General features: G+C 40.6%; 1 protein-coding gene across 1 annotated transcript in view; it reads right to left on the reverse strand.

Moving 5' to 3' along the window:
• Positions 1-4,152: 4,152 nt before the first annotated feature.
• Positions 4,153-18,237, reverse strand: part of smad3a (SMAD family member 3a) — a 33,319-nt gene continuing 19,234 nt past the window's right edge. The window contains exons 2-8 of the mRNA XM_085157038.1: positions 15,421-15,614; positions 14,952-15,086; positions 13,096-13,221; positions 12,055-12,267; positions 11,713-11,850; positions 10,712-10,856; positions 4,153-9,635 (exon numbers count right to left, since the gene is read on the reverse strand). Coding sequence (XP_085013164.1) covers positions 9,512-9,635; positions 10,712-10,856; positions 11,713-11,850; positions 12,055-12,267; positions 13,096-13,221; positions 14,952-15,086; positions 15,421-15,614 — 1,075 coding nt within the window. The 3' untranslated portion in view covers positions 4,153-9,511. The remainder of the gene's footprint in view (positions 9,636-10,711; positions 10,857-11,712; positions 11,851-12,054; positions 12,268-13,095; positions 13,222-14,951; positions 15,087-15,420; positions 15,615-18,237) is intronic.

Here is an 18,237-nt window from a genome sequence, read left to right on the forward strand (position 1 = left end):
AACTGAAGCATATTGGCAGAAGTAGTGCCAAGGAGCAGAAAATTGCTTCGAGGCACAAAATTAAACTTTTTTCGCTCGTTTCCTTCTACACCATACATTCTCTCACAGCCAGCTTGCATCTGAACATTTTATATGCATGTTTTTTTTCTTCACTGAACATAAGTGTTGGCCAGGTGCTTTTGAATGAAGCGTCTACTCAGTTGAGGGAGTGTGACAGTTTCCTCTCCTGCATAGGGTGGCACAGCTGACGGGGGAGCAGGGGATGAGTGCTGGCTAGCTTTGCACGCAGGGTGACGAGCAGGCAGAGGGCCAACAGCAGCCAGTTGGAGAAATGGGTGCCTGTCTCTGCTGGCATGCAGTTCTGGGTACCTGCTGCTGTCCAGAGACAGCTGTAGCGTAGCCACCCATGGAAGTGCAATCAGGTTGGAGGCGTCTGAGCGCTGATAATAGCGCGGTCTGCGCTTTTCTTTACAGAGAGAGGCAGCCAATGAACGTGTGGAAAGAAGTCGGGCAGGAGCCAGAGATGGGAGAGAGTGAGTACATGACAGTGAAGGGGATGAAAGACTAAAAATAATAATACAGGGTTCATACGCCTTTTTCAGGGTCAAATTCAAGCACTTTTTAAGCACTTTCAAGGTCCCTTTTCAAGCTTTTCCAGCACATGCACCACCCCCCCCCCCAAAAAAAAGAATGCATGTTTCAATTCGCATCACAGTAAGACCACGTGAAAATTAAAACAAATCATCCTAGATGAACTTAAACACCTTTGTTCACCTTTTGTTAAGAAATAGAAAAACAAACCACACAAAAATACTGCAAAAGGAAACGGTTGCCTTATATACATAGTGTAAAAACTCAAAATGCACATTTCACTTAAAAATTAAGCTGTGACAATGTGAACAAATCAACTTGTTAGAGATATTCTTCTCCTGTTGACCCCCCCCCCCCCCAAAAAAAAGAAATAAATAAGTCTTCTCATCAGAAATTGATGCTTTTTTCCTGTGTGACAAAAGATAGGAGACAGATGTTTGTTTGTTTTTTAAGTTAATTCCCAATAAAACTGTTTTATTGCTAACTACATTGCTGTCTGTATTATTGTTGAAGTAAACGATCACCTTTAAAGTGTTTGTGCTAATAACATCATGTACAGTCAGACAGGCATGGAGAACAGCACTGACTGGGAGGCTTTGAATAGATCACATAGTTCAATTCAACATATAAGACTTTAAGAATGCACAAGCATCTACTTAAAATCTATTTAATTTATCATCTGTGATATTATTATGTACAATTCCAATGTATTTTGTTCAGCTCCCTTAAATAAACAGGCAGCCTTAAAGTATGAAATATTCATATACAAATACACATAAATGTGTGTACCGTCTGAGCGGCTGATAGTGCCCCAGGCCTCAGTGTGAGCTTGAAGACATTTATGAGTTTTAAGTAGTTTAATGTGCAGGTGCTGAAGATAAACACATTTTGAATGAAAGCCGGGGAACTTTGGTAGCACAGAAACAAGTGGCTATTCTTTGTGACCATATGGATCACTCATATTACCATTATTTCAAATACTCCAAAAAGCTGGGGTCCAGGGTATAATTGGCCGTTTTTGACTACTTTTGATTTGGCCTCTATATTTCACCTTTAAAAACTGTCTATCTAACTTGCCAATCTGTTATTTTCTTATTTTGACAAACTGTATCAGCACAATTTATCTAAATTCAGACAAAATTTAAAATACGAGTAGAAAGTGATATTTTTGACTGTAAAAACCACAGGCATGTTTAACGAATCATTTTCATAACTTGAAATGCAAATAGAAATTGTACATTTTTAAAAATATGCACAAGTTTTGCAAACAACAAAGTTATATGGTACTATTTACCTAAAAATGCAGCCAAGGCTCAGACGTTTTTTATATAACCATTTAAAACTATTTACTATCAGGTGTTCTGCATCAAATAAGAAGACACACAAATTATTTATGCAACTCCAAAAAATAGTTTGTGTTCACTATAACACAGATGAGAACAGCACAGGGGTAAATCCTGCAGGTCTGACAGCAGGTGTGTCACTCAGCGTTTACACTGCAATCTGCCTTTGGTGGCTTTTTTGCAGCAACTGTCACAGTCACTAGTAGAACTGACACACAAAACAAAACAACGACTACACTACACCCTAACTACACAAGACAACACACTAACTTGAGACTCCAAACACGGTAAACCTCACAAATTTCTCATGTATCAAAACTCTCTCTCTCTATCTCTCTGCTCACTCCTAAAACTTCCCTCTCTTCCCAAACAACCAAATGCCACATGTTGCCATATCATTTTTTTTTGATTGGTCGACATGATACATTTTTCCACCAATAGGGAAGGAGTGTTTTTTCTTTTTTCACCAATGACTGTTGTTTTTCACTCAAGCGTGTTTGATAGCGCTCTCCTTAGAAAAGGCCGTTTTTACAGTTTCTTCCAGGAGTAAACGCCACTGTTTTATTAAAAACAAAAAACACCGGTTTTACGTAGCCTATCAACACAATTTAAACACTGGTGTATAGTTTGAAGTCCGCACATTCGGCCCAAGTTGAAATGGAGACTCTGGGTCCGTGGACCCCAGAGGGTTAACCAGAAAGCCTTAAGTTAGGGCTGGGTATCATCACTGATTTCTAGAATCGATTCAATTCCGATTCACAGGGTCCCGAATCGATTCGATCCACGATTCGATTTAATTCGATTCGATTCGATTTAATTCGATTCGATTCACTTTGATTTGAATCTGGGAAATTTTGACAGTCAGAAATATTATAATTCAGATCAGTACATTTACATATTTTTGTATCTATAAAAAGGAAGCTGACACACCAAGACTTTATCAAAGGTGTGAGCATCACAGCAGAGGCCTTTGAGTCAAAGTAGCTGAAGATAAAACACAGAAAAACATGAAGGTGATTTTCCTGTTCTGGGATTTTATAAAAATTTTCTGCAGTAGATCAAAAACGAAAGAAAACCATTAATCAACACATGAACATTACCTCTGAAGTTACAGCGGTTTTATTAGAGACAAGGCTGAGCGTTTTGCATTTTGCATAATTTTAAAAAGTTTAAATTTGTTCGGTATTGAACGGCAGAAATTAGGTTTTATTTTCGGAAGTATATAAAACGGAAAAAAAACCCGTCGGCCGACAGCGCTGTAAACAACGGTAGACTTGTGCGTAACAAGCAAGCGAATAATGCAGAAAACAGTACAGAGAGAGAGAGGGAGAGAGAGGGAGAGAGAGCGCGCAAGAGAGCAAGCATGCGAGAGAGAGCTGTGCATCGTGGTCGAAGCAAAACAATAAAAGTCAGAGTGAATTCATGACGTTGTTTATGTGAAGCCTAGTTTGGATCTTCTTTTGCTGCTGGTTCGGTCAATATTGTTTGGAGAGAGATAAAACTAACAGCTTTAGAATCAGCGCATAAAGGGCGTGAACACAAAGCGCGGACCGCCGACAGATCAGAATCAGCGCGCTGTCGGCTTTCAGCCCCGACTGTGAGAAAGGCGACATCTCACTGATTCTGATCCGCGGTTGGGCTGTGTGTTTAAGTCTTTGTGCAGAATCCATGTTCCTGCTCTCATTTACTGTCTTAGCTGTTTGGTGGTTGTTGAAATTTTGTGAGATTTCACCAGAGATTCTGGCATTTCGGGCAAAATAAATTTATATTAAAAAATCGATTCAGGATTTTAATGAATCGATTTTACATTATCCAAGCCAGAATCGATTTTAATCGATAAATCGATTATAAAAACCCACCCCTACCTTAAGTTAGCTACTTATGTATCAGGCTAATGTTTAAAGCTTTCACTTGAGCAAAGTAACTCATATCACTGCTAAGTAATGTTAGCTAAGTTCACAGCATATTCCATAATAGCGCTGCCATACTGCATCACACTCAGTGCATTTCAATCATTTCTCCAGCGAGTTTGATAGCTAGCAAAATAATAATCATGATTTTTTTAAAAATAGCATGTGTAACTTACATGTACTGGAAATTTACTAGGACTCACCTATCATGCGATTGGAGAGCGCAAACTCCGCCATTGTTGTTTTCCATCAAACACTCATTAAAACAGCAACCTACAGGTATGTTAGCGCACTCATACCTATACAAATTTTGCCTCTACATTTTGCGACTCATTTTATTTCTCTATCTGATAAGAAAACTATTCAATCAGATAGTTATTTGTGGTGAATGAAATACAGTTACACTTTCAAGCACTTTTAAGCACCACATCTGAAATTCAAGCACTTTTCAAACCTTGAAAAGACAACATTAAAATTCAAGCATTTTCAAGGATTTCAAGCACCCGTACGAACCCTGATAATAGTAATAAAAAAGGAGAGTGAGAAACAAATGGTGACCTTTGTCAAGATGGATTTGTTTACCAACAAACATTCACACTGTCGAAACTTGTGTCACGGTGACCTTCACACGGAGACGGAGCTGATGCCACTCATCTGTTCCCATCTTCGCGCCCTAAATCACTGGGACACCTCATTAATGCTGTGCTGGTCGATGTACCAAGCCCTTTCTCTCTGCTGAACGTATTCATCTTCATTTAATCATTGTTAGCTGTAAGCAGGCAGCTCCAAACGATCCATTTACCTAACAACATCTGAATGAAATGACCTCAGTGTGGCACTAATCTACACCTGAATATTATCACCATTATGTTGTATGTACTGTCTCACAGCATAAGTCTTAATTTTATCACATGCAAAGTAAGTGCCCTTTGTGTTCCCGCCTGATAAAGTCACGTGGTTTGCCGTGCCCCGCGAGCAGTCTGCGTCCAGCTGTTTTAAGTTCAACGGTTTAATAGTTAAGTGCAAAATCTCCTGATCAGTTTTATATAAATCGAGCCAAAAAATATTCTTTCTACATTGCGTGTGATGTTTTTGTGCACACTCCACTTCTTTGATGGCAAATAAAGGCGAAAAGATTGAAATAAATCAATAGAACAATGTATCTGGCCTGCTATTATTCTGTGCGAGCAATAGGTGGCGGTGTTGAGCTAAAACTGTTTATTATTACCGACCCGAGAGTACATCTTAAAATATTCCAGTCTGTGACCGCTTATTATATCTGTTAGGGTACTCATTTCATTATGGGTGCACTTCTTCTGTATGTGTGATGAAATCATATAAACTCATTTTGGCCCGCTCTTCATTGCAGCGTCGCTCATTCAGGTTTGTGGGCACAGCTCTCTTAACGTCCCACCACAACATTGGTGGCTACAGGTAACATTTCTTTGTGGTTTGTTCAGTTGCTCTTTTGTAAACCGAAACCGTGCTACCACGAGACTCAAAGAAGCCGTAGTTTTAATTCCATTAACTTTAACCTTTTAACACAGCCCTGTAGAGTCTGAGATGCAGCTCTTGGCTATTGTAGTTTCGCTGAACATGGTCTGACCTTGGGGTGAATTTGTTTGGATATTCACTTTTCACTCCTGGGATAATTGTGGTAACACATCTGAATGTTTACACCAGCAGACTGACAGACCTTCGGTTTTTTTTTTATTGAGGTGCTTGGTTAGCAACCCCTGTGAAACCTTTATTTAGTTTTTTACACATTAAAAAAATGTAAATTTCCCTGTCAGGTCCTCTACCAGAGGCCTGGGAGCTTGAGGGTCCTGCGCAGTATCTTTGCTATTCCTAGGACTGCGCTCCTCTGGACAGAGATCTCGGATGTTGTTCCTGGGATCTGCTGGAGCCACTCGCCCAGCTTGGTCGTCACATTGTCACCTTCCCGGCCATACCCTGCACAGATGTTCAAGTATACTTGGTCATAATGTTCATTCTATGTCCTGTCTGCTAGCATCTTACACCCTGCTGTTACGTGCTGGATTGTCCCAGGGGCATCTTTACACAGCCTGCACCTGGGGTCTTGCCTGGCCTCCATGGATCTTGTGTTGATGGCTTGCTCCTATAACACTACCACAACTCTGTGTTAGCTGGTTCCACACAAGGACCCAGTACATTCAAATCTTTTAATGCTGCCGACTGTTTTTGGCATTTTGCTACAAGCATTCGCACCACTGTCCATGTACATCTCACAAACTGCTCTATTTATATCTATATTATATGCCCATGTCTTACTATCTTCATTTCTTTTTAAATGACTTGTTCCAGAATCAGATCATGACGAAAAGTGATTATCGGTGCTCAGACACAAGCAGCACTCTCTGGTTTCTATATTAATCCATTCAAGTTTTTCATGTGGTTTTACCTGAAACTAGTTTATAATTATCTGCCTTCAGGTATAGTTCAGATAAATGTGAAACAGGGTGTTTAACAGAGGGCTTAATTGTCTGCACAAATTCATTTTGTATCACATACTTTCTCTCCTGCTCAGGCAGAAGGTTATGGTGGAGACAGACATCCACTCAGCTCTTTGTCTGTCTCCTCTTATACAATCGCGAAGAAACAATTAATAACGAAGCCTCACTGCTGCGCTGACTGCCTTTCAAATGCATGCACATACAGCAGACTTTTGTGAGCCAGCTTTGGTCCTTCCACACAAACTATTCGTCACCACAGCGGCAAGGTCTCTGCAGCGACAAGCAGCTTGTTCCGGCCCTTTTCCCCTTGAGGGCATCAACAACAAAGCCTGCCTTCATGTTCAAAGGAAGGCAGGCAGGCTGCGCCTCTGTGACGGCACAAATGTTTATGGTTTGAATTAGCTCGTAACATAGCAGTAAGTAAAGAAACAAGAGAGGGCTGCTGTGGGCCTGTAATTACCGTCTCTGTCTGCTTCTGAAGACAGTATGAAATTATCCACCGCAGACAAGGAATTCCCCACACTGAAGGAAATGTTAATAAAGGGCTTTAAGTACATTTCATGCGAGCAAATCTCGTTTAACTACAAAACTCAGCTAACTGTGATTCATAATGTTGATTTGTTCCGATGTTTGAATAATTATGCACAGCCAAGAAATAAAGATGCAGTTTGTCATGTAAGATTAGTTCCACCCAGCCTCAGTTTCTTTCGTACTTAGCACGTAGGCTCACGTATCACCACAAGATATATATTTTATTTTCGAAACAACAATAATACACAGAAATATAAAGCATCACATCAACTCTTTATAAGCAGAGAAAAATAAAGGGTTTTGTACAAGACATCTAAAAAGACCAATTCAGAGCACAGAAGCAGAAATCACAACTAATAAAAGCGATTACAGGGTGGGATTTAAACAAAGGGGATAAAAAAAACAAAAAAAAAACACAAGCAGAATGTATAAAAATGACAAATTTGCTTTAAAAATAATCCCTACCGGGTAAATACAATGACTATGAGCCCATCAGAATCAGGACTACTGCATTCGAGGACACTAGAAGCTCTACAAAGAGCTGGCTCGTCTCAGATTGGTAGATGCTACTGTTTCTGAAACCATCCCACTAAAGTTTGCAGGTTTAAAAGTCATCATCATTCCAAAGAGATCAAAATCTACCAGCGTTGATGGTAAACTCTCGGGCCTTTGTTGTTTACTCTTCAGTCCCTAAAATGTTAAAGACTAGCACCACTGGGCTGCTGTTAACATCAAGAGCCTGGACAATGTAAATAAGCACAGTACAAAGATTTAAAATGTTTTTCATGCTCACCCACTGAGTCTTTGTCTAGTGTTAGAGAACAAGAAGGAAATGGTTCCACTTCCATCACAGTGGGTGGCTGAAAGGAAACGGGACTAAAGCTTTGACTGTCTTTCTATTTCTGCCATCGCTTTTCCCAACATTTGTTTTTCTTCAGTTTTTGATCTTTTTTTCTTCTTCTGTTTCCAAAACGATCAACATTATAAAGGCTAATGGACACATTATTAAAACACGTATATACTATATGTACAGGCCTAAAAAAAAAAAAAAAGAAAAAAAAAGGGAATTTTGAGAAGCTATTGGTATTTACATGCCTCTTATTTATCTCAACATGTCCCTTTGTTAAAAGCTGTGCTTTGTACTTAAACTGTCTTATCCTCACAGATTATTAAGAAAAAAAAAATAGGGCTACTACCCCCCCAGACCTGCCAGCAGTTATTTTCCACTGTATCATGTTACAAACCTAATTGGTAGCAAAATAGACTAAAAAGTCTCAAAGGTCATACATCTCTTCTTTTCATTCGTTTCTGTATATTATTCTGTTTTTTGTTCTTTTACAGTCCTGAGTGCACAAAGTCAGCATGGCTAATTTTAAGGGGACCTTTTATATTTTTGTTATACACACGTACCTTTACAGTGCTGCATGCTGTTATTAAACATGGCCATTACTTCAGATCCTGTAAGAGCACACAATAGGTAATCTCAAGCAGAAAGCTCTTAAGCGCCTTCCACCTCCTATTCAAACCTTCAGTTTGCAAAGGTCAGCCAATCAGAAGAAAGGTGGCCTCGAGAGTAGAGGAGGTAACAGTCTGCTTCTGACAAAGCACAACCAGAGCTGCTGGATGCAGGATCAGACTGACAAAAATGAGGATTATTTTGACTACTGAGCTCAACAATAAAAACCTGGAGGCAGAAATAAGCATAACGGGTCCCCTTTAACGATGCAGAAATGTACAATATGTGAGATGTTTTCAAGTCTGTATGTGTGACACACTACAATATAAATTGGCAAAGCTTCCAGAAATGAATGCAGGATATATTTCACTGATAAAGCACCACCTCAGCTGCTGCAACACCACTTTACTGGAGAATCAACATTTTATAAAAGTGCACCATCCTGAATGATCCCACATGTGAGATATGTAACTGTGATTCAGGTAGTAGTTCAAACCAGCACTTGATTAAGAACCACCTGAATGGCAGCAAGTTTGACTGAAGCTTTGCTTTCCTTTGTTTCTGTTTGAAGTTTGACTGTGCAGCTAAAACATTCTGTTATTCACCCAGACAGAAATATATTCCTATTCCTTCACGCTGTATTTTTATAAATGTTGGTTGACTATTCCCACTATACAATTCTTTTTCAAGCCATCTGACTGGGTCACATTTTCATAAAGTATTAAATGCCCAAAAACAGAAACAAAATCATGTAAAATGCATTTAACATGCGCATACACATGCATTACAAATTCAAAAGTAATGGTTAAAAATTAAATCTTTTTTTACATTTTTTTTTGGATCAGCCGTTTGCTTTAACATCTGTACAAAACAGGTAAAAACTATGAGACTAATGTTTAAACAAACACGACCAGACAGGAAGAAGCTCGTGTAGCGATAACTTCGGTCCTTTAAGTAACAAAAGATAATTGCAGATGTCAAATTTAGAGATCCTTCTAACATTTAACTGTTTTAATGCACTCGTCCCCTTTCAAAACAGACAAGTAAATAAAAAGTGCTACTGACAGCTGGTGGGGAGGAAGAACAAAGTAACAGTGGCTGAATGAGGGGGTTCGTCATCTTTCAGTACTTGTGTAGCTGTTCTCGTCCGTGTGCAGTTTGTGTGTTTCTAGTCATTGACAGGAAATGAGCAGGTGAATGCTCTCCCTAAGAGACGCTGGAGCAGCGGAGACTCGGGGAGCCCATTTGTGTGAGCACCTTGTCCAGCCACTGCAGGGGCCCGTTCAAGTGCAGCTCAATCCAGCAGGGGGTGCTGGTCACCGTCTGTCGCCTGGGAGAGACCAAAGAGGCACAAAGGGATGTGAGGTAAACAGACACAGCTGTTAAGAGTGTGAGCAAACTTACAAAGTCACATTGCTCTGCTTTCATTACAGCGTTGATGTAAGACAGACAACTTTCACAGCTTCTCTGAGTTACACTTTAACACACTGTGTCACTAAAGATAGCATGCAAAAATTCTAGTGACTGAAAAACCAACAACAGCAACTATTGATTTTCACCTCTTAAGATATATATTTGTAGTTCTAATCAATGACACATACTTCTTGAATCTATACAGTTCAAATAAAGAAATCATTTGGAAGACTTACAGCAACTGCAAAAAAACTAAAACTACAAAATAATGCAGTTTCTTAAGCTTTTTCTTTAGTTTTTTTTTTCTCAATAAAGACAAAAAAAGGACCATAACATTTTTTCCTTTACTGCTTTTCTCACAGCAGAAAGAAGTGAACAGACACAAGGGAGTAAAGAGTTAAACAGACACAGCCAACAATGGAAACAGGCAGTGAGAGTGAGGTGAAGGTGGAGGTAGAGAAGGAGGGCCTGGCTGCTCCAGTAACCTGAATCCTGTGTTTAAGTGTCTCCACATGTGAGCATTTGGTCTGGACAGGACTGCTGAGCAGTCACTCCCAGCTCAAAGGTTTCTCCCTTGTGGAAACCGCCTGAGCACGGCCAACTTTCAGCCAATCATCTGCTTGCCTTCAATTCCATCTCTTCCTTTCTTACTATCAGTGAGTCAGACTGTGTGGAAAAAGGGGAGGGAATGGAAGAGGGAAAGTCTGACATCTCTTTTTGACACACCACATGTGTGTTTGCTTAAAAATAGTCTGGTTTGCCAACTGGGGCCCGTTTCTATAGACGAGGGCTCTGTGACATCATTGACCGGATTCACCAGTGTGTGCACATGCCAGCGAGCGGGGGCGGGTGGATTGTGGGATGTAATTCACAGTCTGTTTGTGTCTATTGTCTTCGTTTACATGCAGACCTCGTATGGATTTTACACTGCTACACTGTTGCAGAAACAGGAGACGAGAGAGTGGCTAGCATTAACTCAGCGCTGCAGCTTACCTGTACTCGGCTCCCCAGCCCTTCACAAAGCTCATGCGGATGGTGCACATCCTGGTGAGCTGGTACACAGCCTCGAAGCCCTGGTTTACTGACTGTGCGAGCAGCGCAGCAAACTCCTGGTTGTTGAAGATCTTTAGGTTACATCCTGATGAGAACAACAAACAATAGCTCAATTAGAGGTGCTAGAAAGAAAAAAAAATCAAGATGAAGCTGATCTCTAGCTTCTACAAAACACAAACCATTTAAATTTATCTTACATGAGAGTAGTCAAACTAACATTATTAATCTGATGGCTTTCGACACAGACTTGTGTCAAAAGTGGAGGAATATCTTTCGTGGTCCTACCGAATCAGATTGCAGTGACTTGGATGAAAACAGCCAAATTAAAGGAATGCGTACTTGAATGCGTCACTGACTCAACTAAATGCTGCAATGATTGTATAAACATCTTGTTTCAGACAACAAACTGTTAACATTTACAGATGTGCTTGGGGAAAGCTTTTAACAATCCAAACCGATTACGTGGTAAAAATAAAGAGACCAGTGAGGAAAGGAAAAACCTTAAAAACCTTATTTTTAACCCAACCACAGTTTAGCCAAAGGAGACATTGACGGGCTGGCTGGTGATGAGGTACGCGATGTGTTGTAGCCTCATTTCATGATTGAGCCTCAGGGAATCATTTCTGAATCATCAATCAATTTGTTTTTGTGTATATTGGCCTCTGCCTCTCTTTGGAAAACTGAATGGAATCATATAGCACTTCAATCCCAAATTACTTTACACACACACACACACACACACACACACACACACACACACACACACACACACACACACACACACACAGCAAACACAAGTTTTGGGGATCGAACTGCCAATTCTGTGAAAAGTGGACTTTGGTCTTTTTCTATTGCACTGTCTTCCGTCCTACTCATTTGTCTTACTCCCTTTCCCTGTCCTGTATGTCTCTCGATGCTCCCAGTGTTAGCTGGACACATACCTGGAGGGATCTTGCAGACTGTAGCAGGATGCCAACCATAACGTTGATTACAGTTGGGGCTCTGGACAAAGATTGCACTGTCACTGAGACATTCTGCAAACACTTCTCCACCAATGTAATACAGTCTTACGCCACGACCTTGAGGTAAAGAGTGAGAGGCAGAGAGCCAAAACAAGTCAGCAACAACAATCATTAAAAGTACAATGTTGTATAACAGGTCTAAATCAATACGTAATCATGTTTGTTAATAAGCCAATAGTCTTTCAAGAAGTCAAGTGAATAAAAGTGTTCTGAGAAGGCAAAGGAGTTATTATCCAAATGGAGTCATAAGGCCTGGCCTACCAATGTGTCTGCGCGTCAGCTCTACAGCTGCATTGCGGTTGACATTGGACAGAAGACCCAGGCAGAATCTCTCTGAGTTGGACGGGTCCGTAAAGCCGTCCACTGTCAGCGAGGGCTGCGAGGCGTGGAAGGTCTCCCCGACTCGCTGATTCAGCTCGTAGTAAGAAATGGAGCACCAGAAGGCCGGCTCACAGTACGTCACTGGCTGGAGGTCTGAGAGAGAGGAGGACCCCAAAAAAGAAAGAACTGAGTTCAATACTGTTGCTAATACAGTGCAGGACAATTAAACTAATGCAATGTTTGAACTTATTCTCAAAGTCAAAGTAGTAGAATAGTAAGACAGAATTAATAGACAGAAAACCATTCAGATGGTAAAGAAAACCTACATTAAGAGCAGTGATAACAAAGAAGAGGCAAATATATGGAGAAAAGGGCTGAGAGGCTGCAGACAGAGACAAAAAAAGAGAAAACCAACAAAAACACAGAGAGAGCCTGCGTCACAAAATGTCAAACCCATACACTGTTTCCCAGAAGCTTTAACCAGATAAAATGTGGAAACTCAACCCTCACTTGAGGGATTCTGCAGCCCAGTTGGACTTGTCCATGGTACTCTTCAGTAAATTCAACTGTTTCTGGTCATTTGCTCCTTCGCCCCCCCCCCCTACCAGCTGAGAAACATTCTGTCCTTTGCTTTGAAGTCCAGAACACAACCGGACAGCACTGCCAAATGAAACTGGTGTTGCTTTATTATTTCACCAACTGCGTTCCAGCCAAGCCTCCCAGCGCTTTTCCGTCTTGATAGAATAAACCTAGGATATTGTTATTGATGTTAGTGTGGGCTTCGTGGTGTCTTGACCTGTTCAAAGGTTCACATGGTGAGCGGGGAACACAAAGGCTTCTTTCATCATCTGGTTTCCTCTTACAGAAATGAGTTAAACCAAACAGAGAATTCCCACTGGGGAGATACGCTGCTGAAACATTTGTTTGCAAATCAAGGCAGACAAACAGAAAAGTACACAAACAGACACACGTATTTCTTACCCAAGTTATTGTGTGTGGGTGAAACTGGGTTAGGTGACAGATTTGGGGAGCTTGTGTCCATGCTATGAGTCATCTGGTGATCACTGGTTTCTCCATCCTCACTGAGGTAGCCTGGTGGAGGTGTTTCTGAGACAAAGACACAAACACTCACTCATACTGACATGTTGGTGGTCCCTGATCACTAACCAAGCATTGTAGCTGCACTGAGGGAAAAATAACAGATTGAGATGAGGAATGAGAGCAGCCCAAAAGTACTTTTATTTAATAATTTGATTAAATCCAGTATGTGTTACTACTATTATTACAGTTGGCCTGCTGTGCTTTAATTATTCTGAAGTACAAGATAATTAACGACGCAAAGAGTGACCGTACAATCACCTACACAGAACTTCCTAAATAGTGAGAAGGTTCTAGTCAGTGAGTGAATGAGTGAAAGGAGTGTTTAAAATTTAATAATTGTTAACCTGTTGAAAAACAGCTTATGTAAGTAAATCCCTTCATAAATTCATAGTCAAAAGGCCATTTTCTCAATTCTCTCACAATACAGAACTCGACTTTTGAACAGAAAAGCCAAAAGAAAAGTAAGTCAAAGGATCAATAACACTTCAACAGCTACCGGTTGACAATAAACATACAGCCACATTTATAATGTGGCTGTATGTTTATTTATAATGTTAAAAGCTTGTCACGGCTGGCGGGGTGAGCCGTGTGGTGTGGAGGAAACGGAGGACCCAAAATGCAGACAGCCGATATGAGGATAAGAGTGAGGGTTTAATTTACAATGTACAAATAACAGAACTGAGGGCAGGACAGAACATAAACCTAAACTGGGTGAGCTAAATAACAAACCGGATCATACAAATGGGGTGGGAGGCAGAGAGACACAGACGAGGAACAGACACCATGAAACACAGACGAGCCGACGAGGAGCACAGGCAGACACGCACTATAAATACACACACCAGGTAACTAGGAAATGGCAGACAGGCGGGGACACAGCTGGAACTAATGGACATAACGAGACACAAACCTACAAAGTAAAACAGGAAACACACAGACTGTTTTACACAACCAACTGGGGACACGATCAGAACGCAGAGGAGAGACACAGGTAGGGATGATAGAACACACAACTCAAACCCTAAGAACAAATACAAAATCAGAACAAACTAGAAAAATGATAATCATCAACTGAAAGCGCTGGGTCACCGACCCAGGACCATGACAAAGCTTAATCTTGAAACAGAAACACCAAACCAAAATTGTACATTGTGGGCCACATGAAGCACGCTTTGACCTTATGTGGGCCAGTCATGCAGCTGCCCGATCTCTCCATATAAAGAGAGAGAGGGAGGTCCTTAACAGTATGAAAAAGTGTAAAAAGTATGAAAATGCAGTTAGGAAGTCCAATGTTTGTGCCCTTCTTCACATATTCCAAGCTTTCCATAGGACCAGATTGGGGTCTTTGTCAGGCCAATTCTGACCCCAGGTCCTATGTTTGATGCTCCTGTCCTGGGACGATGTTGTAAAAGCTTTTCATCCAACTCAAGATTCAAAAGGAAAATTATAGTAAAGCTGGTTTAATTACACACTTGGTCATCACACACCTTTGCAATCACAAACTAGGTAGGTCTCTTCCAAGAGCTGTACTTCCGCCTTTTGTGTGACAAACAACCCACAAGTGTGCACCATCATCCTCATGTTTTAACTACTTTACTACTACTTCTTCTCTGTTACAGTCATATTTCACCAAACTCTTCAGTACAGCATAAACAGCCCACCTTACAAACTAGTTCTCACAAAGCATAAACCATAAGAGGTACTTTGTGGGAGTCATCCAGGAGACACACTGGTACCTGGTATATAGTTGCTCTGGGGCTCGATGCCAGCAGGGAAGTTGGTGTTTTCAGGGATTGAATGGCTGTAGTCATCCAGAGGTGGGAACTCAGTGGGGATTTCTGTGTGTCTGGGGACCAGCACTGGTGGGAGTACTGCATAACAGACACAAACACACAGAAAGTATTTTTCTCAGAATATAGTAATAAAGCAATGACTGATTTCATGTATGGATAAAATAAATATTTATTGGAACAGAAATTAATAAACTGTTGATCAGCTGATAAGAGGAAAGGTGTTTCACAAACCCTGTGGATACAAATAAACCTATAAAAACATCCAGTGGGAGAAAATAATAATAATAATAACAAAGCCTATTCCACTAACCAAGAGCCATTAGAGCACACTGGACAAAATGTACTAAACTATTTTCTTCAAACAACACAACAGTGAACGACGAAAGCACTCTGTTTTTCCGAGCTGTCGTACCTGGTGTCTCTACCCTCTGATAGTGGTATGGGTTGACACACACTTCATCCTTCTTCGTGTGGAAGGCGTACTCGCACAGCTCCACCGCCCGCAGCTCGTGGTGGGACTGCAGGTCGGGCCAGCGCCACAGACGGCAATAGATGACGTGGGGCAGACCTTTTCTGTGGGAAACTTGAAGACGGCCATCCAAAGATCTGCAAATACACGAAGAGGAAGAAGAAGCATAAGTTTGAGACATTTGGTTTGACTTTCCAGTTATGCACCGCTTTTTTTTCTTTTTGTGTAGGCTTGTATTGTTTTCTGCTGTGTGTCAGAGTGTGTGTTGTGACTAAAATGAGAGGGAAGTGTGCCTGGGCACGACCTTATACTTGCCAGCAGAAAAATATCTGAAACCTCCAACTGAAAATAGAAAATAGAATAGTTACTAAAAAGAAGAACTGCTGAATTTGTTTCTTGATAGTATCTGGCTCTGATGTCATTTTTCTGAAAGGGCTATGTCGGTACAACCACTCTGAGGCTGGTTACGGTTTGATCCACTTGTCCCTTCCCCTACTGTGACCTTTTGTTTATAAAAACAAATTTATGAACCTAAAATTAAATATTCTCATCCATTGTTGTCATCAAGTAGTAATTGTGTGACACCGCTCCTTTTGATTAATTGTTACAGTATTTTTGGTACTTGATGATATCCAAATTATGGGTATACAGTCTTTGCCTTGACAGTCCTGAACAACTAAAATATATTTCTTCATTTTTTTTTTAACTGGTTTTCAAGCAAAAATTCACTGTACACAGCTCTGTCTTCTAAATGTTATCAAATGCTGGATTTGGTGCTCACTACTGTGCTATGCAACTACTTCCCCATGATGAGGGTCCCAGCTGTTAGTGCAGAGGCGATATGAGGTCACGTCTAATAATAAACAATCGGCAATGACATTACAGTATGTTTAAAAGGAATTTCATTGTGTTGTATAACATCTGCACTCATCTGGCATGCTTCTGGCAGGATGATGATTTAGGCCGGCAGATAGTAATGAGCGACAGTTTGACATTGTGGACTGACATAACACGGTTATAGGCTGTAATCTTGGAGCACAATAACCCTTGACAGAGGAAAAAAAAAACAAACAAAAAAACCTCCAAAACAAAACAAAAAACCCTGCATAACATCTTACGCAAGAGGCAGCAGTCACATATGTCCCCTTATTTTCTGTGTCCCACCCACTCACTCTCTCACACAGAGTAAGGGTCAAAGGCTTAAGATAAAGCCCTTTAGAAGGACAAATATGACTCTCTAAATAAAAACAAGGCCACGCCCAACTGCGGAAAGCTCAGTTGAGCCTCATCTAGGTCAACCAGGGCACATCGGGCAAGTGAATGGTGTATGGTGTGATGTGGTGTGTATTGGCAGATACCCAAAACCAAGGTACTGGTATCATACTGGAACTGGGAAAGCAACGACAGAAGCTTTTATTGTTTCCCATGCAGAAGTCGAGAGCTATGAAACGAAGCTAATGTCTGATCAAATAACTTTTAAAACTTTCTTTTTAAAAAGTGCTGTGAATTAAACATAGAAAATTACAAAGACCTGGCAATTTAAACAGCAACAGGGTTACTATGCAAATTGAGTAGAAAACCATTTGTTCAATATTTCTTTCTGAATATACCAGTGTTCATTTAGTCAACAAGATCTATAGTGGGTGGCTCCACAGTGCACTGTTTAACACCCAACATTTAAAAGATCCTCTTTTTGGAGGAAACTATCCCCGGCAGGATTGTGACCAGAAGAGCATCCGGTGTAAAGATCTGCCAGTTCAAATCTGCTGAAGCAACCCCTGAACAAGAGAGCAGCTGAAAGAACCTGTTTATCAAAGCTATATAGCAATCTATAGTAACGTTAAGCCAGATTTTGCATAATCTTGATTCTATGGGGGTCTGCTTGCAAACACAGTTCCTCTTTTCTTTTGCGGTTTTCCTGTGTTGGCATCTATTGTCATGACTTATTGTGGCTGCTTCCCTTTACCACACTGCATAAAGCCACGCATCAAGAAGTCACTTAGACTGCTGTTAGACCTCTATTAAACAACTTAACCACGCACCGTCATTCAATAAACAACTTGGGAAAAACTTAACGTTACACAGAGCTGATGCTGAAATAGTGAATCACTGTAAATTAACCAACAGTGATGATGACATGAAGGGAATGCATGGAAAGTGCATCTACAAGGAAACCACATTCACATGTAGGCATGTGAATGTGACATTTTTCACTGTGGATGTGTTGACTCGTGAGAGAGGGCTGATGTGATGTCACTGGTATGTCTGCTACTGGGTGGGTGGGACTGTGTGGGCTCAGACAGACATACAAACTCTACTGGTCATTTGGTGCCCTACTTACTGTCCCCGTTTCCATTCAGTTTTTTTTTAAAATAAGAAAATAGTTATAACGTATAATAATATATAAGCTACAGTAATAACTTCAACCAGGAAAAAGGAATATGACTTTATACTGCAGTAATTACAAGTGACATCACCTATGTATAGGCAGGCATTAACTAATAGTCAGTTGAAGTTATTTGATTTATAGTATATATGTGCTGAACAATGTCTCAGTGACATGGACATCGTGAGTCCACGGACATGGTTTGTAAACTGTTGCAAAAGCAACAGTTTATAAACCTGAAAGAAAAAGGAGTGGAGTAATAAAAGTCAGGACAAGAAGAAAATGTCAGGCAGGCCTTTAGTCATTACTGAGAGACATAATGAAAAACTTAGAAATAAACTGTGAGCTGGCATGCTATGTCTTTTGTGAAAAAA

The sequence above is a fragment of the Neolamprologus multifasciatus genome, chromosome 1 (genome assembly GCF_963576455.1).
Source record: "Neolamprologus multifasciatus chromosome 1, fNeoMul1.2, whole genome shotgun sequence".
NCBI classification, from domain to species: Eukaryota; Metazoa; Chordata; class Actinopteri; order Cichliformes; family Cichlidae; genus Neolamprologus; species Neolamprologus multifasciatus.